Source organism: Rhea pennata, chromosome 1 (genome assembly GCF_028389875.1).
Source record: "Rhea pennata isolate bPtePen1 chromosome 1, bPtePen1.pri, whole genome shotgun sequence".
NCBI classification, from domain to species: domain Eukaryota; kingdom Metazoa; phylum Chordata; class Aves; order Rheiformes; family Rheidae; genus Rhea; species Rhea pennata.
Window position 1 is genome coordinate 52,203,658 of NC_084663.1, and position 25,398 is coordinate 52,229,055.

The 25,398-nt window shown below is 34.5% G+C and overlaps 1 protein-coding gene across 3 annotated transcripts in view; it reads left to right on the top strand.

Annotated features, from left to right (window-relative positions):
• SCYL2 (SCY1 like pseudokinase 2) overlaps positions 1-24,137 on the top strand; it is a 39,760-nt gene extending 15,623 nt beyond the window's left edge. For all 3 annotated transcript variants that reach the window (XM_062585911.1, XM_062585919.1, XM_062585926.1), the window contains 15 exons: positions 458-602; positions 1,633-1,782; positions 2,401-2,622; positions 3,503-3,619; positions 5,423-5,548; positions 6,977-7,153; positions 10,989-11,111; positions 11,795-11,908; positions 12,254-12,386; positions 13,824-13,942; positions 15,266-15,366; positions 16,104-16,170; positions 16,303-16,392; positions 17,371-17,490; positions 18,084-24,137. In XM_062585911.1, coding sequence (XP_062441895.1) covers positions 458-602; positions 1,633-1,782; positions 2,401-2,622; positions 3,503-3,619; positions 5,423-5,548; positions 6,977-7,153; positions 10,989-11,111; positions 11,795-11,908; positions 12,254-12,386; positions 13,824-13,942; positions 15,266-15,366; positions 16,104-16,170; positions 16,303-16,392; positions 17,371-17,490; positions 18,084-18,728 — 2,449 coding nt within the window. In that variant the 3' untranslated portion in view covers positions 18,729-24,137. The remainder of the gene's footprint in view (positions 1-457; positions 603-1,632; positions 1,783-2,400; positions 2,623-3,502; positions 3,620-5,422; positions 5,549-6,976; positions 7,154-10,988; positions 11,112-11,794; positions 11,909-12,253; positions 12,387-13,823; positions 13,943-15,265; positions 15,367-16,103; positions 16,171-16,302; positions 16,393-17,370; positions 17,491-18,083) is intronic.
• Positions 24,138-25,398: the final 1,261 nt, after the last annotated feature.

Here is a 25,398-nt window from a genome sequence, read left to right on the forward strand (position 1 = left end):
AAGGAATATTCGGACACTAACTTGTATTTTATTAATTTTGTTTCTGGTTACTGTCTAATCATAGTAAATGTAGATTCAGTTTTAGCCACAACTAAAAGCCTGATTCTGCAAGTTACAATGATAGTAAGAATTATGTGTTTGGTATTGCTGCCTCAGGACAAGAATAGCATTGTTTTCTAAAAATCTTTAATGAAATATTATATTCATCATTAGTGACGTGAATTTTAGAGAATAACCTGCTCAAGCTTGTTTCTGTATTCTAAGATTGTTTATTTCAGATATCTATAGATCAAATATAGTAATAGTTATATAAAACATGACATATAGCATGTTCTTAGGTAATGCTAAGTGTGCTGGCATTACCTAATATGACATCTCTATGGTTCTTCATTGACAATCAAGATATTTATTGTATTTATTTACAAGCAATGTTTTTTTTTATCTATCTCTTCTTTAGAGATTGCCTGGCATTTTGTACAGAACCAGTCTGTGCAAGTTTAGCTAATGTTCTTGGCAGCTGGGACAACCTACCTTCTCCTCTACCATCTGACATTAAAGAATATAAACTTTATGATGTGGAGACCAAATATGGCTTGCTTCAGGTATTGCACAGTTGTCCTTATAATTTCATGTGCTCTTAGTACTAATCATAGTTTTACAGTTTGTCTTGTCTGCCTAGAGTAAATGAAATTATTATGAGTTAAGAGATGACAGTGCTCCAATCATTGAACTGTAAGAAAGAATGAATATTGGATACTTTAAGTTGCTGTTTTTGCTTATTTTGACATTGAAAAGAAGAAGATAAATTAATTCTTTTATTCTATATAAATTAATTCTATATTAAAAATAAATTGGTATATTTCACCCCTTCCTTGTTTCTTCTTGCTTTCTAACAAGAGTAAAAATATCTCCTGAACTCTAGAGCTTGTTGTTTCTTTACTTCTTTTAATATTGAAGTAGGTGGCAAATTTCAACATGCTCTTTTCTTTTTCTTACTCATTTCATTCCCATAAATGCCATGCACAAAATGTAGGTCCTGTTTGCTCTCTCTTTTTCAGAGTAGATTCTTTTCCTCACCTTTACTACTTCCACTGCTCTTCTGCATAATTGGAAAGCTGTGTTGCCTTCGCTGTTGCTTGTAAATGTGCAGCGATGCAGAGGTGTCTGCTTCCTCCTTTCTCTTAGTCCCTGCTTCATTTTTTGAAAAGACCAGAACTATCTTCTTTTTGATTTACTCTTTATTTAAAAACAGCGTAAGGCCTATGTACAGCTACTGGCACTCCCATTTGTGAGTCATTTCTGTACTTTACCCTTCAGGGGAGGAAAAATAACTTCCTAATTTTATTTGGTGAATATTTTATTCATATTTGTAAAACTTTTTTTTCTCTTATGCTGTGATAGTTTATCTTCATTAGTAATCTTATCTGCTGATTTCCCACCTTTATATAATTTTCTTCATATGTAGTTATTAAGACATAATCTAAAATTGATGATGAAGAATTGGTAACTTCTCTGGTTAACTATGACTACAGCATGTAGTAGTAGGCTGTATTAGTAACAGAAATGTTGTAAATGTCTTAATGACATCTGTAGGGAAAGAGTTAACCTGAAAGAGTGATTTTTTATTAACAGGTTTCTGAAGGCCTGTCCTTTTTGCATAGCAGTGTGAAAATGGTCCATGGGAATATTACACCTGAGAATATAATTCTGAATAAGAGTGGAGCGTGGAAAATTATGGGCTTTGATTTTTGTATCCAGTCAACAAATCCATCTGAACAGGAGGTAATTGATCTTTATATTTGTCGTCTTGAAATTTCAAATTCAGCTTCTTGCCTGAAACTAGTTTCATGAAACTAGATTCAGTTTCAAGACAGAATCATTTACGTAATGTTTACTTCTGTATTTTCTTGGCCAGAAGAATGAGCATATGACATATATCTGGACTGAAGTGCTACTTTTGGTCATTACAAAAAGTGAGCCAGAGCTGGCTTAGTAGACTTAAAATAGACTAATGATAATTTCAGGCAGATACAGAAGCCTGGGCCAGATCTTCTACTCACCTGCATGTTGACTGACATACACAGGTACCTAGTTTAGCCTGTTCTGTCCCCTCCATGCTTGGTTCCTAGCTCCCAAAGGGAATGCCTATTATAATTCATGTTTCCCTCTTACAGCAGAGTATTTTGTCATTTACATTACCGTTCTCAATTTTAATAACCAGGCTTAACTGCTTGAGCTAATTAATCTATGTTACACACAGATTCTTACCAGTTTTGACTTATTCCATTTCCATTTCAGTCACAACTGAATTTGAGTGGATTGATTATTTTTTTGCTGCCTGAGTCTCTTATTTGAATCATTCTTTAATTGGTATGCTTTCTTTTACTCTTCTCTTTGTAGCCAAAATTCCCTTGTAAAGAATGGGATCCAAACTTGCCATCCTTGTGTCTTCCAAATCCCGAATATCTGGCACCAGAATATATTCTCTCTGTGAGCTGTGAGACAGCCAGTGATATGTACTCTCTAGGAGCTGTTATGTATGCAGTATTTAATAAAGGGAAACCAATTTTTGAGGTCAACAAGCAGGATATTTATAAAAGTTTCAGCAGACAACTGGATCAGGTATTTGCTCTATTTGTAAACGTTCTGCGTTGCTTTTTCATATTTAGAATGTAACTGTTAAAATTGATTTAAATTTTTAGAGCACAATGTCAGTGCTTCAAAACAAACAATCCTATAATGGTAACTTACCATACATGCCATCTTTATAATAAGAAAAAAAATAAATGCTAGCAAAATAAGGGAAATAAGAATAGAGGAAGTTATATGTACCAACTTTATCAATGAGAAAGTTGATTTCTCACCTAGTTTCCTTGTACTCCTATGGAATTCTGTGCACGTGGAATAAATACGTTACCTGTGAGTAAGACAAAGAGCATCAGACACAAGGCAATGAGTGACCAGTGTAAGATTGGAGGAGATTGCAGAGATTAAAGTGATTCGATCACTTGACATTGTGAATATTATCCCCTTACCTAGCAGAATGTTAATTCATGTTCTTTGTGGACTATGAATAGTAACAGAAGAGAATTACTTGGAACAGCTGACATAATGTACATTTTTATGTAAGTTTCCTTTACTGTAACTTCTTAAGGTGTCTGTTGCCTTAATCATGTGTACTGCTTTTTCATATATATAACTGACATCTCAGTTATAACTTGTACCTCTTTTAAATATTGTTTCCTGTGTTTTCCAAAAACCTGAACACAATTAGAAGTTGGGAGTAGAGAATGTGACCAGAAGCAGATATTCTGTTGGGGGACAGAGGAAAGACCATGAGGGATCAGAAGCAAGTGGTTATAAATGGGGAGAAGGGAGAGATATTAAAGGTGTGGGTAGGAAAGCCACCAAGAAGACAAAGTATAGCCCTAATGTATGTTGGAAATAGTTATATGCAGGATTTTTTGAATTCATGGTGCATGTGCTTAAATTACTTACACAGCTGAGCCGTTTAAGCTCCAGTACTCTTCAGAATATACCAGAAGAGGTGCGTGAACATGTAAAGCTACTCTTAAATGTAGCTCCAGCAGTAAGACCAGACGCAGATCAAATGACTAAGGTCAGTTCATGGAAAATATAGTAACTATAGGAAAGAGGGAAGCAATGTTTGATTTGTAGAAACAATAGAGCTATTTTTAATCTTTTTCCCGTTAATCTTTTTAGTTGAAATGTAAATATGTTTTGAACTTCTTTGGAAATAATGGTGTTAACTGATGTAAAAGTTGTTTTCCTTGAGTTGACCTTTATTCTATTAATATGAAAGAAGAGTGTGTTGAAACAGTTTAGAGTGGTCACTTAATGCAAAAGTATTTTGTTGCTTTCCAATACAATTGGAGTATTTTCTATGCTACGTTTTTATACAGTTCAGTCTTTAAGCCTGTATTAGAGGCTATTAAAGCCATAAAATGACAAAGGTCAACAAATATAAAGATAACTTTTGGTTTACCGTTTTTGTTGTATTCTGAAGTATGCAGAAGAATAACTTAAAATCTGTTTGGAGCATACTTGTCATAATGAAACAAAAATTGATTGCAGATAGTCAATTTAAGTTTTAATTTGACTAACTCTTCCTCCACTTTCCTATTTGAAAGTAGAACTTAAAAGCATGATCCTTCTTTTGTCTTACATCTTGTTTTCTCATAACTGATAGTACTTCAGGTTTCTGCTTAGTTAAGAATTTTCTTCTTTTTCTGTCATATAAAAAAAAATACAGAGAGAGAAATCAGTATCTTAGCAGTTGGAAGAAGTAGTGAGTGAAGAAGGGAGGCTTCTGTAGCTTGAATTCTCTGTTGATAGATTCTGTTCTTCTGTATTGCCCTACAGCAGCCTGCCTGTCTTTCTGCCTAACAGCAAAGCTTCTGTATGTTTTTATATTCTTGCTCTTTGCAAGAATTTGCAAGAATTGAAAACAACTGTGCTCTGAGACCATGCTCTGTCTCCAGCCATTGCAGGACCATGAGGTTAGATATATCCCTCTCTGAAATGGAGAGTGAGAAAAAAGGAGTAGTCTTACCTACGCAAGTTGTCCTACCAAATGCAAGTTTTGTTCTGGTCTACCTAGGTCTGAGATAGGCTCTCTTCTGTTCTTTGCTTTCAGCTGCTCACTGAAAGCTGAATATGCAAGGGGTTTTAGATTGATGGTCTTGGCATCAACATGCATATTTAGCAATCTTTCATCAATGATGAAGCAGCTCCATCAGTATTACTATGATACTGCACTGCTATAGATGAACCCTAGTGTTTTATTCATAGCATGCTTATAAATCCACTCTATGTATACATTGTTACACAATACTTAAGAAGCCCTGTGCTATCTTTTCTGCCAGCTGGTGATGCAGCTGAAGTAATGCAAATATGGGGCAGTATGTGAAATGTAATATATACAAGTGGGTCTGCAAACCTGAACATCGGAGAGAAATTTTTATAATTACCCATTTAATTGCATGTAAATGCATGATTCATTATAAGGTTCCAGAGATTTTAATCAGATCCTTTATTGTAATATTAAATAGTGTAATTATTCTTAGGAGAACTTTTAATCAAGATTTCTGCTTTTAATTCTTTATGTGGACAAAAACATCATTTCATACAAAATAAGTTAGCATAGATAAACATAATATGTATTACTGTATACTTCTTTAAAATACTACGATAATTAACTGCCTTCACAATTAACCTTTGATCTGTGAGTGTTATACTACTCAGTGTGTAAAATATTTATAACTGTTAGTTGCAGCCACTTCATTGTAAAGGTTTTCTGTAGTGCATTGAAAGAGTACATAGATGGTTGCACATATGGAGTCTTTAAAACAGCATTAGTATTGTCTTCCTCCAAATCACAAGCTTTTAATCTAATTTTTAGATACCATTCTTCGATGATGTGGGAGCAATGACGCTTCAGTATTTTGATTCTTTATTTCAAAGGGATAACCTTCAGAAATCACAGTTTTTTAAAGGACTACCAAAGGTTCTGCCAAAACTACCTAAGGTATGTCTCTACTGTTGTACGGAAATAATGAGTTAAAAATACATAAACATCTTTTAACATTCTTAATCTAGGACTGTTGGACTCTATGTAACATGGTTCCATAAAAGACTGCCATGAGATTGTCAGAGTAGAGTACTAGGAAGAGGAGATATGAAAATAATTTATGTGGAAATACCCTTCAGTTATCAGTAGTTCTGGAAACAGAAAATGGCAACTTGTGCTATCAGTATATGAGAGGAACCATCGTTTGCCATATCCTCTTATAGTTCATCCCACTTTGAATGGAAGATCTCTTTTCTTCACTTACAAGTTTTCTGCCTTTGTTTACAGATCTATGAAGTCATCCTATCCAACCTTTTCTCCCAATCTATATATAAAGATTGCCTCAACTGTTTTCGTAGGCAGGCAGAACTTTAATGTTACAAAAAATGATGCAAAGTTTCCTTTCCTCAATGGATAAAGCACTGTATTCTGCCAGCAGTGCCCAGAGATCTCAAAGGGAAATGTCTGTCATTCGAGATTTCTTCTGTGTAGTGTTAGACCACTGTGTAGTCCAAATCCTTTCCTTTTGTGGTATTCTCTAATTTATATAAGGCATAATGCACATGTGATGGAAAAATAATATTAATTTACTTTAAAATAGAGTAGCTGAGTTTCTGAACCATTACATTAAATGTCCTTATTTTGAACTGCACCATGTGGAACTGCATATTTATTATTTTCTCCTTTTTAATTTAGTAGGCTTTTTTTACTCTTGATCAAATGCTGCAAATATAGCTTTGGTGTTGATACTTTGGTGTTGGGCATAGATGGGATTTTTTTCATATAACTTTAGACAGTGACAAACTGACCTAATCATCTTAAGGGCATTGGGTTTTTTTCTGTTTTGGAAGCGTATATTATGAGAAGACTGATTGTGCCCTTGAAGTATGTGTTTCTCTTCATCGTCTTTAAAAGCATTTAAGGATACCTTACTTGGATATAGACATCTACAGTGTATTTATATATGCATTTTGTCAGCTTAATCTCATCTGGGGAATTTACAAGGAGTTTACAGTTAGGTATAGTAAGATTATGTGTTTGAACTTAACTTTGTGGTGATAAATGTTTTTAGGTTGTTTTGAAAGAAAATGTATACAATGAGATTTTCATATATGACTTAAAATTCTATTTTTGTGCAGTTTGTGCAGTTAATAGCTTTTATTGGCCTTCATGGTTGCTCTAGATCAGTTATGTCTTGAATGCTAATAAACAAATATAAGCAAAGTAACAGTGTATCTTGACTTGAATATACTATGAAAATAAGAGTTCAATATTGAAAATTGTTTGCTTTTGTTATAGTAATTATCACTAAAGCTGTTGAGCTGACATGATAATAACTTAATGTAGTGCGGTGCAATATGATACATCCGTGTTTTTGTCTCTTAGCGTGTTATAATTCAGCGAATTTTGCCTTGCTTGACCTCTGAGTTTGTGAATCCCGATATGGTACCCTTTGTCTTGCCTAATGTTCTCCTAATTGCTGAGGAGTGCACCAAAGAAGAATATATCAAGCTTATTCTGCCTGATCTTGGTCCTGTTTTTAAGCAGCAAGAACCAATACAGGTATGTTACCGTTGTTTAGATGACGTTTATCTTTAGTGCTTTTTCTCTGAAAAACTTCTGGTTGGTCAAGTTCCCCCTTTCAACTTTATTCACATTGTCCACTGTCAAACCAGCCTGTTCTGTAGTTGTCCAAGCAGTGGACCTTAAATCATACAAAGCAAGTTTTTCCAGCTATTTCACTGAGCCTTTCCCCCTGCTGTTTTAGTTGTTTTTGTGGACCTATAATTGTATTTATAGATGGGAATACATTAGCCAAAGGAAACATTTAATTTATCACTCAAATCTGTCTTCGGTCAGTGGTAGAAGGCATTTTATCACTCATCTAGCCCATTCGAGCAGGAATGTACAGTACAATATTTGCATATATTGTACCACTAACTAAACCTGTGATTTTTCTTTTATTTTTTTTTATCCATATTGTTAACGCTGGGATCTTGAGGTGGAAAAGTTGTCACTCTGACACTCTCTTAAAAGTATCTTGTTTATTCATGATAGTAAAATAGTGTTTGTTTGAGGGCTATGCAAATTTGTGAACGTTTTTCATTTTATTTGGCAAATGTACTGCGATGGTGTCAGTAAAATACCTTTTTTCTGTTTTTTACTTACATAAAAGCAGTAAGGCACTATTTTTATTGTAAAGGAGAAAAGTGTTTTCATCCTTTTGTCAACACCTTGTGTGTGACAATTCTTGAGGACTTTGTCAGTGAGCTAGTCATCATTCCTTATCAGATAACAAGGCAATATGCATTCCTTCTGGCTCACCTTGTTTTACTGCAGACTGCTGTTATTTTTCTGCAGAGAACTTAAAGGGCAAGATAAACACTGCAGTGAAAAAGTACTGTTTTTATTTTTGGGTTTCAGCAAATCACATCAGAGAACTCTCAGTATACTGTGGGAGAAGGGAGGTAGGGAGGGAACACCTATATTTGCAGATTCCTATATTAGTAATATATCAGAATATTAGAGTTAATGTATTTCACTTTTAGTACAACAGAGTTTTATGTTAGCTTAGTTTTTGTTTTAAAAAAATAAATAAAAAGGTACTCACTGACCAATAGCTGATAAACATCTTATTGTACTGTTGCATCCTAAGAGGTGACACAATTTTGCTACTTCTAACAGCAGATTTGTAAGACAGTCTTCACTCCAAAAACCTTGAGACTCCTTTGTCTCAAGGCTATATGTAGAGCGTAGTGGGCTCAGAAACTGTTTTATTTCTTAAGAAATAAGGGAGGCAAAGTATGGATTTGGAGTTAGCTTATAAAGAAAGAGCTTTGAGAAGTTTCTGTGCAAGAAAGTATGATGTGGCTTTGCAGCTTTCCAGATACTATATATTGAATTCTCATGTTGACATTATTGATGCATATTAAGTGCTAGTTGGCTTATTCCACTTTTATTTTTATGGACTTTTCAGTGCAGCAAAGCCTGTCTAAGTCATCTAGGGCAGGTTTCCAAAGTCAATATGCCAGATTAATTCAGGAGAAAAAATATGAAGACTGAGAGTGCCAGATGATAGAATTCCAGGTCTGATTGTTACCAATCAGATGCACAATCTGCCTTTGTGCAAGGCAAAAACTTCCAGTTCGTGTGTGGTTGTAACTCATGGTGGGGTGATAGCGGGCAATGTGTCAATGTTTCTTTCAAACCTGCTCTCATGATATTTTAGCATTGTGCCAGGCCTCTTGCTTGGCATTCATAATCTGTACATCCGCCAAAGCCTGCAGATAACTTGAGTTAGGAAGCGAACGTATCATAGGAGGACAGCTGTAATTCATTATGGAGAAATCTTTATCCAGTGTTGACATTGTCTTTGTATAAGGCATATTATACTATGAAAATGGAATATTTAACTTCTCATTCCCATCATGATTTTGGAGTTAGATTGGAATAACTGGTTTACTGTAAATTCTAAGTTTCTCTGAAGTAATTTCCCCATGTAGACAAACCCTTGATTTATACCTAGGGGTATTCATAAAGTGTTAGCATGTCATGTCCTGTAAATTCATATTCTAATACAGTAAAGCAGAGTGTACCCTACCAAGTATTGGGCTCTATGTTAGTGAATGAAATAAATATTCAGTATTATTGTTTATAGTACAACTGCTGCTGCTGATGCTGCTGCTTATGTTTTTAAAGGTGGTGTCTTTGGTACCATATCACCGTAGTTTTTACTTAAATTGATAAAAATTGTCAAAAAAATTCTTAGAATACAAAAGTTCACCAGAACAGTGTAAATTACATTCTAGTTAAAGATAGGTGGTGAGAAATAGTAAAAACAGTTCAGATTTACATTATCTTGTTTGAAAAGAATTGACAGCCAGAGTACTGGAACAGCTAAATTGTTCTGTGAAATCTAAAGATTATACAGTACTATTTAGCTTACCAGTGGACTGTTCAAACAGCTGGATCTTATTTTTAGCAAAGCTTTTCTAGTTGTTGAATAACACACTGCATTCATCTTTTCTGTAAATTTGCAAAGACAATCAAACAATCCTTCTCTCCCAAAACTGTTTGGCTAACAGAACATAGAAGCTATCATAACACAGCATTACAAGGCTGCTAGAAAAGAGTGTTCTTAATACAAGCAGTTATTTTAGGTTTTGAAAGGCCACATTTAGGACAAATAAATTTTTTTGTTCAAGAATAATCATAAAATCTAAATTTAAAACTGATCTGGTCCATCTCACCCTAATTTTGCCAGGTTCCAGAGTATTGTATCAGAGTCAATGTTTATAGAATGAATGAATGAATGAGAGACTGAGTGTGTGCAAGTATGTGTGTTACAATTAGATAATTAATAAATATACAACAAGATATCCTGCATTAAGTGCCACTTGAAAGAAATCCCTTCCCTTCCCTATAAAGGAAAGAGGAAGAACTTATATTTTGTCTTGGTACTTTTGTACTTCTAGACTCTGCTTCTGTTTATTTGACATATAAACTCTGTTTGTTACATATTTTTATACTTAAAAACTGAAATCTTTCCTTCCTGTGAAATACTTGGCTTTTTATTATGAATGTGATGCCTTTCACCATAGTTTATCCATCTATTCTAACCTATTTTATAAAAAGAGTCTAGATAGCAACAGTGATCTGTCAATGGCACTTGTGGAAGTTGTCTCACCAACTCAGATAAACTTTGGTTATGCAGCTGTCCATATTGAAGACTGAACCTGGATATTTAATTTAAACTAGCAGCTAACTTTCAGACAACTAGACATAAGCCAGATGAATCCCACTTAACCTGATGTAAACTTAACCGCAGGTGATTTTATTTTCCTTGGCATTTTTCATTTTGTCATATACTACTTCTGTGTGAAATAGAATGAAGCTATTTTGTGTCCGTATTAATAATGTTCTTTCCAATGAGTCTAAATTTCAGTTCCAGATACAGAAAGAATCTAGCTTTTATAGGTGGATTTGTAATCAAATGCTTTGAGAATAGCATTAGATTCATAGTTTTTGAAGAATTTAGCTTTTTCAATAATGATGTGTATATTGAGATTTTCTGTGGGTGGATTTTATCAGAAGATAGCGTTGTAAGTAGAAACAAGACTCTCCCTATATTCCTGAAAACCATTATGATTTCTTATTTTAGAAAGATTATTCTAAAACTTACATATTCTGTTTGGTCTATATTTGCTGTTTCTAAAATGCAATAATGTGTCAAAGTGTTTTTTGTCTTCCATGCTTTCAGGCAAGCAACATGGTAAGTGATCATATTTACTGAGTTACAAGAAAACTTCTGCAGTTTTAATAATATGATGCAATAAACTTTAAATTGTAAGTTTATGTTGGTGGATTTTTTGGGGTTTCTGACCTGTCCTTTTAATAGATCCTATTGATCTTCCTGCAAAAAATGGATTTGCTCCTAACCAAAACTCCGGCAGATGAAATAAAGAACAGCGTTCTACCGATGGTTTATAGAGCCTTGGAAGCACCTTCAATTCAGATTCAGGTGTCGTAATTTCAGCTTTTATTTAAAACTGACTAACTAATCTTATCTCTTTCTTTTAAGGAAAAGAGAAAGGTTTCCCTTTGGAGATCATTCTTGCACTGGAATTAGTTTTCAGTTAGCCATAAGCATTCAGGAGTATGTAGGGGATGTAAACAAACAAATTATTGTTAGATAATCAGAGGTCACTTTCAGCCTTGCAAAGCCTTTCCAATATTATGAAAAAAGGGTTTTGTTTTTAAATATCTACTTGAGATTTTTCTGCAGCAGGAATTTGGTTACTTGGATATTTCCTTGCAATTTGTGTTTAACACTGCTGTCTCTATTTTTTGAGATTTGTCTGCAATTGGGTATTTTTTTTTCTATTGCTTAAGTATATTTAATATTGATGTACTGTTTTATCTTGCAGTCTATGATTGTACTGCTGCAGAGTGTTACTGATAATATTCATTTATATTTGCTTGACCCATTTTCTAAGATTCCATTTGCATATCATGAGGCTTTATTATTGTAGCTATTTCTAAGTGAGTCTAATATATTATGTTCATTTTAGTGAATATGATGAGTATTTCCTTAAAAGGAATACTTGGAAAGAAAAATTGATTTTGAACTCGTGTAATATTAGTGTTAGTTTTATAGTAAGCGTGCATGTTTCTTTTTAAGCTTATGTGGATTTTTTTTTATAGGAGCTTTGCCTAAATATAATTCCTACATTTGCCAATCTAATAGATTACCCATCAATGAAAAATTCATTGATTCCAAGAATTAAAAATGCATGTTTGCAAACTTCTTCTCTTGCTGTAAGTACCCTAATATTTTTCTCTTTCTCAGTCTTCAGAAAATTGTAAAATTACATATAATTAATTTGACTTTTCTGCTGTTGCTTTTTTAAAGAAAAACTCATCAGTATGTCCTGATTTCTTTTCAAGATTTTTTACTTTAACAATGGTATGTTCCAGCACATTGTATGTTAGCAGCGTTTGTTCTGTAGAAAAGCCAAAAGGTTTTTTTTTTAACTTACGTTGAATTTTCAAATATGAAGTGTAGTTTCAGAAGCACTTTCTCATAAATGTGAGTTTTATGTGGTTTTTTTCTTAAACAAAAGAATAGTTAAGACATTCTTTATTTCTTATCATACTTCATAGGTCCGGGTAAACTCACTAGTGTGCTTAGGAAAGATTTTGGAGTACTTAGATAAATGGTTTGTGCTTGACGATATTCTACCTTTTCTACAACAAATTCCATCCAAAGAACCTGCAGTGCTAATGGGAATTTTAGGTAACTAATATTTTCAACTTTCTCCTCTTTGGTATTTTAATGTTGTAATCTCAGAACTTCCTGTATAATCACTGATAGTGTTTGCATCATCGAGTTAAAATGATCTGTTTCTTCTTCTTACATAGGTCCCTGTTCAGTTACTGAATGTATTTCTTGTACTTCTGTCCATATATTTGTAGTCCTGTGGGCCCAACACCCCAAGTACTCTTTGCAGTTCTTGAGCTGTGACGCTTTTGTGGGCTTTATTGGCTTACCCAGCCAGAGAGGTGGTTTCCCTCAGAGCAGCATAAAATCTGTCCAGCTTTGCTGGAGCTTTTAAGATGCTATTTTTGCTTTCAGCTACCACTCTAAAATGTCAGATGCTATGAGTGATTATCTCTTATGAATCTATTGCTCTTCACTGCAGCTTTTGTTAAATGAATTTTGCCTTTTAAACGAAGACATGGCTGCCTTTGCACTGAAATGGAGCGTCCTCTAGGTGAAATTTCAAAAACCACTTAACACAAATGGGTGGCTTGCTACTTCTGAAAGGGTAGGCCTCACTCCCAGTTGTGCTTCCCTAATGCCACTGTGGTGCTTGCCCAACTTGGGATACATGTTTTTATCAACTTGGATGGGCTCATGAGAAGACCAGATGACTAGAGTCACTGCCAAGGAGAGGTGTGACTGGGCTCCTATCAAGTGTGGGAGGCAGTGACCATTTCTCTCCAGCAAAGAAGTAGGCAGAAGAGCATTTGTAACAGTAGTACTGTAGAGGCAGCGACTCGCATTGGAGCACTGTAACAAATATGTGATAACATAACAAATAAGTGATAGTAGCACTTTTTTAGGTTGCTGTCAGTCATGAGGAGAGCATCTATCTGTGCTAAATTAAAGCTACCTTCTTTCCCTGAATCCCTGCAGCTTTAATCTGTACCTGATGTCTGAGAATGAAAGACAGTATATCTTTTCCCATAGTTGTATTACTCATGAATTCTACTCAGCTGCAGCAAGCTGTTGAACCTTGGTTTGGAAGTGATGAGCTGAAGTCAATTTTGAATAAATTGGATCCTCTTTTTTTTTTTATTAAAAAAAAAGTACCTTCCATCTTGTGTTTGAAATGTTCCCTGGCCAGCTGACAGCTGTGTTCTGGTAGTAACATGGAAAGTGAAGAAAGCTTCTTCCTGTGTTATGCCAGTATATTCAGCATTGAATTATAATACTGGGCTTCATAGTTGCAAAGTATAACTTTGGGCCTCCAGGACTTTTCTTTTGCTCTGAATGTTAGCCAAGCCTCTTGTTATAAAACATTTATGTTGTGGATGAGTACTTCGTTTTTATGACTTTTCTATTTCTTTTGTGCCTGGTAGCACATAGAACCAATATGCAACATTCTTGGAGTTTGTTCACATTATTTACTAAACTTACTTATTTTGCTATTTTAATGTTGTATGTCAGGTATTTACAAATGTACATTTACTCATAAGAAGTTGGGAATTACCAAAGAGCAGCTTGCAGGAAAAGTATTGCCCCATCTGATTCCTCTTAGTATTGAGAACAACCTTAATCTCAATCAGGTAGGAATATGACTATTTTGCATGCATTTACTTGATAAACTGATTGAGAATCGATTTAAACTGTTATCACAAAAGAATTTGTAGGTTTCTATATGTCTGTGTCTGATGTGAAGAATGTTTCCAATATTACTGCATTTGCATGCTTAAAGGTTGTTGTTTATTTAGATGATTTAATTGATAGAGTATAAAATTTCAAAATGAATACCATCACATTTAAAAAGTTGAATATCAGTTGTATATCCCAGCTTTTTACTTACTTTTTATTTTTTTAAATCTTTAAATTTTTAAACTCTTTCAAAATTCCAAAGTTGTATAGCTAACATTTTTACTGGAAATTGCCCCAAAAAAGGATTAACCCTTTAAAGTGAAATGTGTTATTTAAATGAAAAATTGTATCAACTAATAGACTTCTGTTATGGTGTACAGGTGTTTGAGTGGTTAGGTCAGGATCACTAAGTAATTTCTGATATTTTAGGGTGAGTCTGACTGGTATCTCTCAGCCCTAAAGCAGTAACTTAGCCCTGAAGAAGTAACTGAATGTATCAAATTGTGGGGCTAAAATAGAGGAAATTAAAACAACTTATAAATTAATATTCCCTTCTACTTCCTTATTTTACACTACAGAAAATTGGGATGATACTAGGCAGTTGAACTGTTAAGTCTGGTGATATTATTGTAGAATAGGAAGAGATAAGAAAAATAAAGTGATCATGATAAGGTTAGCAGGACATCTAAAATGAATGAATGGTGCTGCCTTTGAAATACACTGCAAAATATTTGGGACATAAATTAAATTAAATCAAACCTGAGACAAAGAATTCTTGGTGTAAGAGTATACTGCTTTCTAAATACCGTGGTGAACAAGTTAACTAACTAACATAATTACAATCAAAATAAAAAGCTACATTACAGTCTTAATCTTTCTTCTCTTAGTTTTGTTTGTAAATATTGTAGATAGTGTAGAAGTGCAATCATGCTGCTATGAATTAATTAGGAAATAGAATACCTAATACAATTTTTCTGGAAAACAAATTTAGTAATATTTATCGTGATCTTTGGATTTTGGGGGGTGGAGTCCTAGGTTGTGTCACTTTTTTTCTTTTTTTTTAAGCTTATGAAGTGTTTTCACCATTTCAGTATACATTCTGCTTGTAGCTGGGTACATCATCCAAGGTAGTGAAGCTGGACTATAAATTATTTAAAATGTACAGTTTATCTGACATTCTATGTTGTAAGTTTTATGTGATATTAGATTTAAATCTCTATATATAGTCTTGATTCTCTCACTGCAAAATCCAAACTTCCTGTACTTTTCTTTTACAGTTCAATTCTTTTATTTGTGTTATAAAAGATATGCTTAATAGATTGGAGGCAGAGCATAAAACAAAACTTGAACAACTTCATGTCATGCAAGAACAACAGAAGTAAGTAAACGCTTGTGCGCTAGAAAAAGCGCAAGTGAGAAGAGGTGAATTTCAGTTCATCTTTTTAGCAAATGTGAGAAAACTCTATCCGCAGCAACATAAGATCTTGGTAATTCTCACTTCAGTAACTGGGAATTCTCTCAGATAAGCATGATTGTCAGCAAAGATTTGTGAGTCTTAGAATGACGGTATTGGTATGACATCAATGGTTTTATTAAGTACAATCTTCTATACTTGCATTGAGAAGTCACAGTTTATCCTGCGTAATCTTTAATGAATTTGTGAAATATAAAAGTTCATACTGAGCTGCACTAGTTTGGTTTTATGTCTGTATACTAAGAATAGTTGCTTTTGTGTAGTTTCTGAGAACACACACCACAGTGGAGAAACATAAACACAGCCGACCTTTGGAAGGGAATGGTGTTTGAAGATATTTGTGCCTATTTTATGGAGGCTGATAAGCGCTGAAATTTTCGAGGCAACTTAACTTGCTATCTGAAGTCTATATTAGCTTTTTTAAAGGACGAAGACCATTTGAAATGATCATTGGGAAAACTTCACACTTCAGAATATTAACATTTTTCAGTCTTCTACAACTATTATGAATATAGGATTGCTCTGATAATAGATTTTTTTATATTGTTTAAATGCAGAAGAATAATTGCATTGGTGAATTAGTGTTGTGGAGGTGACTGTACGGTTATCGTTTTGTAATATAGATACTCTGTTCTATATAGATCTTTGGATATAGCTAATCAAATGAGCGTGACTGAAGAGGCAAGATCTACCAGTACAAGTAATCAGGTAAAAGACAGTGTTTTATTGCATTAGTTACATGTAGAAGTTTGAAATTAAAAATCATCTAGTCAATATTTGCATCGTCTTAAATTACAACATTCAAATAACTTATGATTTTGTTTCTTTTAATTTAAACAGATTGACAAGGTATTTAATAATACTGGAGCTGACCTCCTAACTGGTGGATCTGACAGTAAAGAACAAGAGTTGTCATCAAAACAGAGAAAGGTATATTTTAGTTTGTTTCGGAGTTCTCTTATATGCATCTGTCTAATACAAGACTGATGTGCATAAGCAGAGTATGTGTAAATATTTGTCATATTTGAGGCTTTAAAGGAAAAACTGCTTTTGCCTAGCACAACTCTTGAGTAGTCACATATGAAAATGCACTGAAAAATGTTTAAAGCACAGCCTGGAATTTCCATGAAAACCTGTCCTTGAAAATAGCTTTGTGCGAAGTATGCATCAATTGGAATTATATATTATTAGTCTTGGAATTATATATTATTAGTCATTTTCTTCCTCCTTAGTTATGGGTATAATGAGTTATACTTAAACTTTAGCAGTGAATTTAGCTATAAAAATCAAAATCCTCAGGCAACTTCGTTATAAAATTACAAAAGGAATTGAAGGTCAAATATAGAATTTCATGCAGTAATGGAAACTAAGATTTACTATCAAAATTAGAAGTTAAGTGAAAATGAACAACAAATATGGGGATAAGTAAAAGAACAAAGAAAAATGATGACATGAAATGGCTTATCTTTATAGGTGATACTCTGTTATAACATCCTTCTCATGGCTATAAAAATACAATTTCCTTTGCAACTGCACAGTCAGTTGTAGTTCTTTATCAAGTAACAGTTAGTAAAGTATTCATATAAAAACAAAAACCAAACAATACTCTTTTTTTTCATGCTCAGCATTAAGAAGTCAAAGCTAAAATGATTTTGTTCTGATGAAATATCAGTTTATTTGATACCTACCCAAAACTTATCATTTAATATTGTATTTATTTGCCTGAAGTACTTTTTAACAGTATGATAAATGTAATAATAGACTTTGTCCTTAGCTACTTTATGTTTATATAAATAATGCTTATTATTTACCACACATTATTGAAATGACAGTCCTATTTATGAAATAAAAACAACAACATAACTATCTAGACTGTCCAGCTTATTGTCAATATTTTCCCTTTTAAAGGCATCACTTACACTTGAAGAAAAGCAAAAGTTAGCTAAAGAACAAGAACAGGCACAGAAATTGAAAAGCCAGCAACCTCTAAAGCCACAAGCAACTGCAGTAACACCTCCATTGAAGCAGGTGAGCGATAGTAAGCTACTACATTGTTTCCATTGCAGCTGTGATGTTTTTTCCTTGGAAGTATGGTACACAATTAGTACTTTTTTCCCTGCAATTTACTGTTGTTATTCACCTAGTAACATGGTAGAGTTGAGAAAAATTAACTAAATTGTAATCTGCCTTCCATTTGCATCATTAGCTGTGTTTCAAACATTTTAAATTGTAGTAGTTTGCAAAGATGACATAACTACTGGAAGTCTATTGTTCTAGATATGGGAAGAGCACACAGAAAAAAATATTTTGCTCTGAAGATTTTAGTTAAATATACAAACATTTTGGAAAACTGGGATGAGGCATGTAAGCAGATGGACATAGTAGTACTTGGTGTCTAGTAGCGAAACTAAATTACAAAACAATTGAACTTCTAAGTAGTGAAGAACGAAAATAATATAATTGCTTGCATGTGAAGTTTCATTTAATTCCTAATTCAATGCAATAAATTCCAGTTTATGAAAAATCCATGCCACTTCTATATTAACTTCAAGAGCATAAATAAAGATTATTGCTAGTGTGTCTGTAGAGGAAAAAGTGTCTAACTACATTGTATTTTGCAGACAAAAGACTTGACAGATACCTTGATAGATAATATGTCATCTTTGACATCTATCAACAAAACTAAAGTTGCATCTTCAAACAGCTTCTCGTCTGTCCCTTCTATGGCTGTTGGAATGGGATTTTCATCACCTGTTGACAGCACAAAGAGAAATATAACGAATGGGCTAAATACTGGTATGGGTTTTCAAACTACTGGATTCTGTATGGGAAGTGGTCCCACCACTCAGAATTTCTTCGGTGGTCCAAGTGCAACAGGAACAACCAAGATGAACATTGTACCAACTGCCAATATGCCGAATTACAGTCCCATGAGTGCTACATCTGCAATCTCTCCACTGACACAACAAAGCAGACCCCCAGACATGTCTGCGTTAGACAATCTTTTTGGTCCTCAAAAACCCAAAGTCAGTATGAAACAGTTGGCTCAACAGAAGTCAAACCAGTGGGTTAATCAGTTTGTACCCCCACAAGGGTCCCCAAGTGCAAGTGGTACAGTCCTGGGACCTCAGATGAACATGATAGGACAGCCTGGCTTTGGTATACAGAGTAATCCTTTCTTTACTCCTCAGAACTTTGCACAACCAGCAAACACGATGACAAACAGCAGCTCAGCTAGCAATGACTTAAAAGATCTTTTTGGGTAAAATATCTTATTTTCTTCTTTCAAAGGTTGGTGAAATTTGAATCATGGGTAAGCTGATTAACATCTTTTTTAATTACAGAAAGTATGACTTGGGGAAACTTTCCACTCAGCAAAATAAATAATTTTGCACTAGAAAAAGACTGCTCTTACATTGTCCTGGTAATACAGTGGAAAGCATAAGTACAAAATCATCTTATGTGATAATGATTTCACTTCTCTTTATCCAGCTTCAGAGCATTGGAGGTAGGATGTATATATTCACTCAACAAAGAAGCTAAATATTTCAGAATTATTCAGAAATGTATTTAATCAACATAATCATTTATATGGAATTTTATTTCTTAAACAAAAATGTTTGGGGGTAATAATGCTAGTGAATACAATTTAGTGCTATCCTATGGATCCATCTTTTCAGTGTCTGCTAAATTCAACTCTTGATGATTTTTGTAGCCTAAATTTGGCACAAACTGTCATTATGCCTTATGACAGTATGTGAAAAGTAAACTCATGCTTCATCAGATAGGTTTGTTAGCCCTGTTACATAGAAATACCTCTAATCTACAACTATACAGTGGGCTAAGAAAATAAAATATTTTGACTTTCTTCTCCTATGAGGATTCCTATCAGGATTAATGTGGAAGTGGACTGCCACAAGATTCAGGAGGCATAAGAAATGATATTAAAAGGCAGTACAAATTTGGGACAGAGAAACAACATTGCTCCAATGGACATGCTGTTTTACGACTTGTTTTATAATGTCAGACCATAGTTACCAGCCCCATGGCAAAAGCTCCATACCACTTAAGCAGGATTTTAAAATACTTTAAAATACTTGATCACATTTATTATGTATTTCTGTGTTTCGGCTAATTTGATACTGCTTCCTGCCAGTGTGTGTGAGGGGAGGAAGAGTAATTATGGAACCTCCTAGAAAAAATGTTCTCTATAAAGTTCAAATGCTAACTGCCCCAACTTGTTACAATTGGTTGAGTTACATATAAATATTTTGGATTACTTCATAGTCTTTGGCTCCATTGGGAAGATGGTAAAAGATTGCCTGGTAGAAGTGTTACACATTGTTGTGTGAAAAAGCATATTGCCATTAATTGCCTTGATTAGAATAAATTATTACTTTTTAATTTTGTTTTAACTCAAGTCCTGATGAAGGATAGATGAATATGAAGTGATTTCCAAATACGTGTTTGTAAGCTGTAGAATATGGTAAATACACAGATTTTTCAAATCCTTTTTATTGTATTATTCCAAATTTAATAAAGCTCTCAGAAAACCAAGCAGTAGTTTCTTCTACTTCCCAGAAGGTAGATGTTCAGCTTGCCCATGATGGAATCTCTGCTCTGTCCGATATTATAGTTGGGTTTTAACTTTTTCTTTCCTAGGAATTTCAGGAACTTTCTTACATGCTATTTTGAAGATTATAGCTGGCTATTTTGAGAAGGAAAGAACTAGTTACCTTTTTTATGGAAAGCCTATGTACTTTATTTTTCAAAGCCTTTCACTGAAGAAATTGTTCTTTTATTTGCTGCTTAAGAAACCAAAGGGCCTTATGCTGTAAATGTGACTTGTATTTTGTTATATTTCCACAGTTCTCAGCAGTAATAGCATTAAGCATATTTCTCAAATAATTGTGTATTATAGCTCTCACCTTAGTCATATTATTTTAAAATACATGGGACCAGTGAAATTGTGGTTTAGAGAACAATGCCTAATACCTTGTGATGCTTATGTGCTGTTAGCATTCATGGTAAATGTTGTGGGTTATGTTAAAATATCTACATAACTTAAATACAATACTAGAACTGTTAAAATGTTGTTTAAGTTCACCCACAGTTACTGGTACTCTGCACTCTGAATCACACACAGTCTTCTTTTTATGTCAGTTTTTGAAACCTACATTTTTCTAGAGTAACATAAGGCAAAACTTTGAATTGCTTGAATCTGTGTTCCTCTAAATTATTTGGAATATGAGGTTATATTAAAATGACATCTCTTAGGACTTGACCCTGCATTATATTAACATATCCATAGAGAAAGAAGGTTTAATGTCCAATGCCCCTGAAGTTTCAGTCCCTGATGTCCCTGGACTAGGCGTATTCGGAGTTGGATTTGGATTTAACTTATTGGAGGGAAAGTTAACTGCAAAATTTTTATCACGTTTTATATTCCAGATCTCTTAAATTATGGGGTTTTGGAGTATGTGCTTTTGGCATGGGCTATTTTAGAATACAGAGTATTTTGTAAAAACAAAACCAAAAAATCCTGTAGGTTCAAATTAAGAGGGGCTCTTCTGTGCAGTGGTAATGTGTTGGAATAAGATCTTTATCTGACTCAACTAATATGAAATGTTTTGTATTTTGTATTTCAGAACATGATTTTGATTTCTGCTGCTTGCAGCAATTTTCAGAATGGGCAGAGTAGAAGAATAATAACAAAGAAAATTGAAAAGGGTGCTCATGGAAATGATAGGAATCTTTTCCAGTTATTTAAAAATAAAATTTGAAAAATAATTTCAGTTAAAATCAGGGAGCCAAATCCATCTTCCTTGTAGATGCTTCATGCTTCGGGAGTCAGGAAACTGTGTATGTGTTAACTTCTTTAATTATTTCTGCTTAGCTTAAAGGGAAGAGGAGTTACAAGAGGTAACTCACCAAGGCCATGTGCCTCTTGGCTCCTGCTATAATAGCTTTTCTTTAGGAGACCTTGTCCAGTTGATCTCTCCACTTGCGAATTGTCATGCTGAGGCTCTGCAAGGGCCTGGAAGATTCGCACTGTGGCCAGAGTAAATACCACTGTTGGAGAGCAACAGTTGTACTTCAGATCCAGTGGGAGGAATGAGTGGGAGGAAGGGACAATATTATGGAATAGGGGCATGCCAGGGGCCTTCCGGGTCTGGACTGGACTGGAAAGCAGCGTTACATCTAGACTGTTCTTTATCTTTTTCCTTGCTGAATGTTGAAGCAGAGAGGATTATTTAGCCCTAATGCAACACAGAATGGACAACACGAGTGGGAAGTTGATATCTGATCTACAGAATTGCAAATTCTTTCACTGAAAAACTAAATATAAAATAAATATTATAATGCCCAGAACAATATTATAAATTACACTAAATCTCTGCTTTTTTTTCTTCAACCTAATTTAAAAGAAAAATGTAGAAACCTGGTAGGTTGTATCATTACCTTATGTCCCCCACTGCCATGTGCACCCATATTATATTGAGCAGATCTTCACTAGCACTGTAGAACTGAGAGCAGGTTTTGGGCCTAAGTGCAGTCTACTTGATTGACTTTATGTTAGTTTGTAAAGGAGAAATAAAAAGGAGGAGGGAGTAAGTTCTTAATTTTTAACTGATTTAGCTAAAATATGTTTAGGGGGAGAAATGCAAAGAAGAAGAAATGAAAAGAAGAGAGATGGAAATAGCTGCACACCTTAAATATAAGCTAGCCAAAGTTGTCCTTTGGCTAACTTGGTGTATAACCTAAATGAATGCTTTTGTACCAAGTTGGTAGATTTCCATATTAGAATTGTTGGTTCATTTTTTTTTTTAAGTATGAAAGTCTCCAAAGCATTTTTTTTAATGATTTTAGAATATAAACTAATCCTCTGAATGGACAGACTTGTATTAAAGAGGCTTGAAAAACTTCCTCTGCCAGGGCTAATTGAGAGGGTCTTGGAAACAACTACCTTGCCGATTAGTTTAGAAGCGCCTGGGCCTTCTCTCAAGGGGAGAGAAGTAGGGAGTGAAATGGCAAGTGTCATTTCAAGGATGGGCGAGGAAGCAGATGTTTCCATTCCTTTTCATGGAAGTCTTGTGAGTAAGGCACAGAAGAGCCTATGGAAAAGTCCAAAGGCTTTTCAAAGTCCCTGCTAATGTAGGAGGCAGCACCAGAGGAGCCTTTGGAAAGGTAAAGGAGTCCACCAATAATTTGAGGGGGAGGAGAGAAATTTTTGCTGGGAAATTGGATAGGATTCCCTAGTTTGTTTTAATGAATATACTGTATCTTTCTCCCTCAGCTGTAATGTGAATCAAATAGAAATGCCTTACAGGAGTGCTGTGGCCTTAAAAGTCTGCCCAAATGTTAAGTTCCCCCAAGTAAAAAGCAGAAATTTTTGATGTATAGGTGTGCAACATTTCAAGCCTTATTTAAAACTTTCCTTTTAAGTTTTGTCGTCTTAGTAACACCTTTTCCATTTGTTTCACGAGTACCCTGCTAGCCTTTAAAGCAAGAAAAATGTGTATTTTAATTTTTGTATTGTAATTTCTGTTGTATAGGGGTCAATAACTAGGAAGGTAAGCGTGCACTTAGATTACAGGGTAATACTTGGTTACGTTGCACCATGAGAGCAAACATCAATTGTGAAGTTAAATTTGAGTCGAATTCGGCAGGACTTTTGTACAGACAATGAATCGTGTGATCCTTTTGTTATGTGCTCTAAATTCGTATGGTTACTGTGCCCACTTCTTCGTGATTTGAGCAGAAAAGGAAGGGTTTTTTAAAAAAACAAATTTAAGAACACTGGATCTCATTGCAGATGAATTGTTTGGACTTCAGAATGACTTTTTTTTTTTTTAATTGATTAGGAGTTTTTATTGGGGGTGGGGTGGGATATCGCTGTTTTGTGCCATTTCAAATGACAGAAACGTCCGAGGAGGGCAGCCAGCTTGTGTTGTATATGTGACCCTTTTTTGGTCTTTGCTAAAATGAGAGATATGCTGCATTTTATATACTCGTTGCGAACTTTTATTGTGAAATACTTGTGAGGAAGCCGATCTGGAGAATTTCAGATGAGTTAGCTAATTTTCAAGTGAGGTCCTGCTTTGTATGTATCTTTCCATTAGGTTTTGACTGCTGTACAAGGAATTACACAAGGCACTAAAACCTCGGATTGATGCATCAAATGCCCTTGGCTACCAGACCTCCCCCTTAAATCAACACAACGGAAAAGCCCCTGAAGTTGTGGTGTCTTTCAGGTCTCTGAAACGGTTCTGGCTGCTGTACAGATTTCTGAAATGAAGTTGTAAATCAAAACTGCTTTAATGTGTTATAGTGAACTCAGGCCTTGTGCAAAATACTTGTTTATTTGTCTAATCGTACAGTCTCTGTACTAGTGGCAGTTTTATGTTTAGATCGTAAAACATTAATATTCTCATGAGGCGTGTAAAATGATGTTATTATAGTGTCAGCTGTGATTCCTGATCAGAACCGTCATAGCATGGCATTAGTGTATCTCTGGTTTGTTGGACAGCTCTTCAGAAACAAATTTATTCTTGTATCAACTTTTAGATCAATTACTTCAAAAATATGTAAAAGCTACAGTGACCGTTTCAAGGAATTCATATCACTTTGTACTGTGAATGAGGTTGCCTATGGAAATAAATGAACTTTTCATATTTTTATGTTGAAAGATATTTTTATTTTAAATTTCCATAAAATTAATGAATAGTAACTTATGTGGAAGACTTGCATATGATTTTATATTTTATTTGAAATATAGTTTAAGCTACAGCAAATTCGTTTTGAGTTTATTTCTTCCAGCTGTCGCTGTCCAGACATCTGTGAAACGGGGGTACATGTTGCTGTCATGCAAAGAGTAAAGGTCCTGGGGAAAAACTGAGTCACTAGATGACTCTAAAATCAGTATTTACCTTTTCTGAAGGCACACTAAGCCCGTATAAGAATTTGGGATTCTGACCTCAAAAGGGTCTGATAAGGTAGATGCTGATTTGTTAACTGTGCAAAACTTACCCCAAAAATTATAAACCAGGAATGTGGTTAAAACTCCTACCCATGGACAAACTTGTGACCAGTTAAATAAATTCTTTTATAGATACTGAATAAATGTATTTACTGTGTATTTTAGGCATGAATTTTAAAACTAGAGACTTTTTTAAAATAATCTTTTATCCGCTGTAGCATATCTACCTCTGAACTGTATCACTATAGCACTAATGTATTGTATTACTTCAAATTATGGCAGCTGTAGACATGGAGCAAACAGTCGTGAACTTGGAAGCAACAGAGATTTAATGGTCTGTCTGTATCTACTTATGTATTCTGATGCTTTTCTGGTTAGGTTTTTTTTGCTTGTGCCTTAATCATCATCTGGCCTTTTTAACAGCATTTGTTAAAATGCAATGGAGAGTAATGATTTGCAGAAGGTTTAAAAGAGTAGGTTTTCCACTGTTCTGCAGTAATTAGTCATTAAAATCAAGAATAATTAAAGGAGAAGCTTCCTTTGAAACACCTCACAACATTAATGATAACTTTTTCATCTTTGACCTGACAGCCTAGGGCTTTGGCAGTGGGAAGTAGTTGTGCCTAGCTGCGGCACAGCCGGGAGTCGTTCTTGTGTGTCCCTGTGTCTCCTCAACGCTGGCTTAAGGGCCTGGTACATGAGAATGAAGAACAAGAGTAAAACTTTGAAGAGCTTCCTTTCCAACAGGCGGCGTAAGAACCAGGCCCTACTAGAAGAAATGACTGACTGAATTTCCTTACAGAAATACCTGGATACTTAAAATGAGACAGGAGGTTTCTGCCCCGCCATGCTGATAAAAGTAGATGCCTACCTACAGCTGCAAAGCGGCAGCTGCTTTGCTGAAGTGACCTCAGTTAAGTTCCAACAAGTCCAAGTGGTAGAGAAACAATCAGATA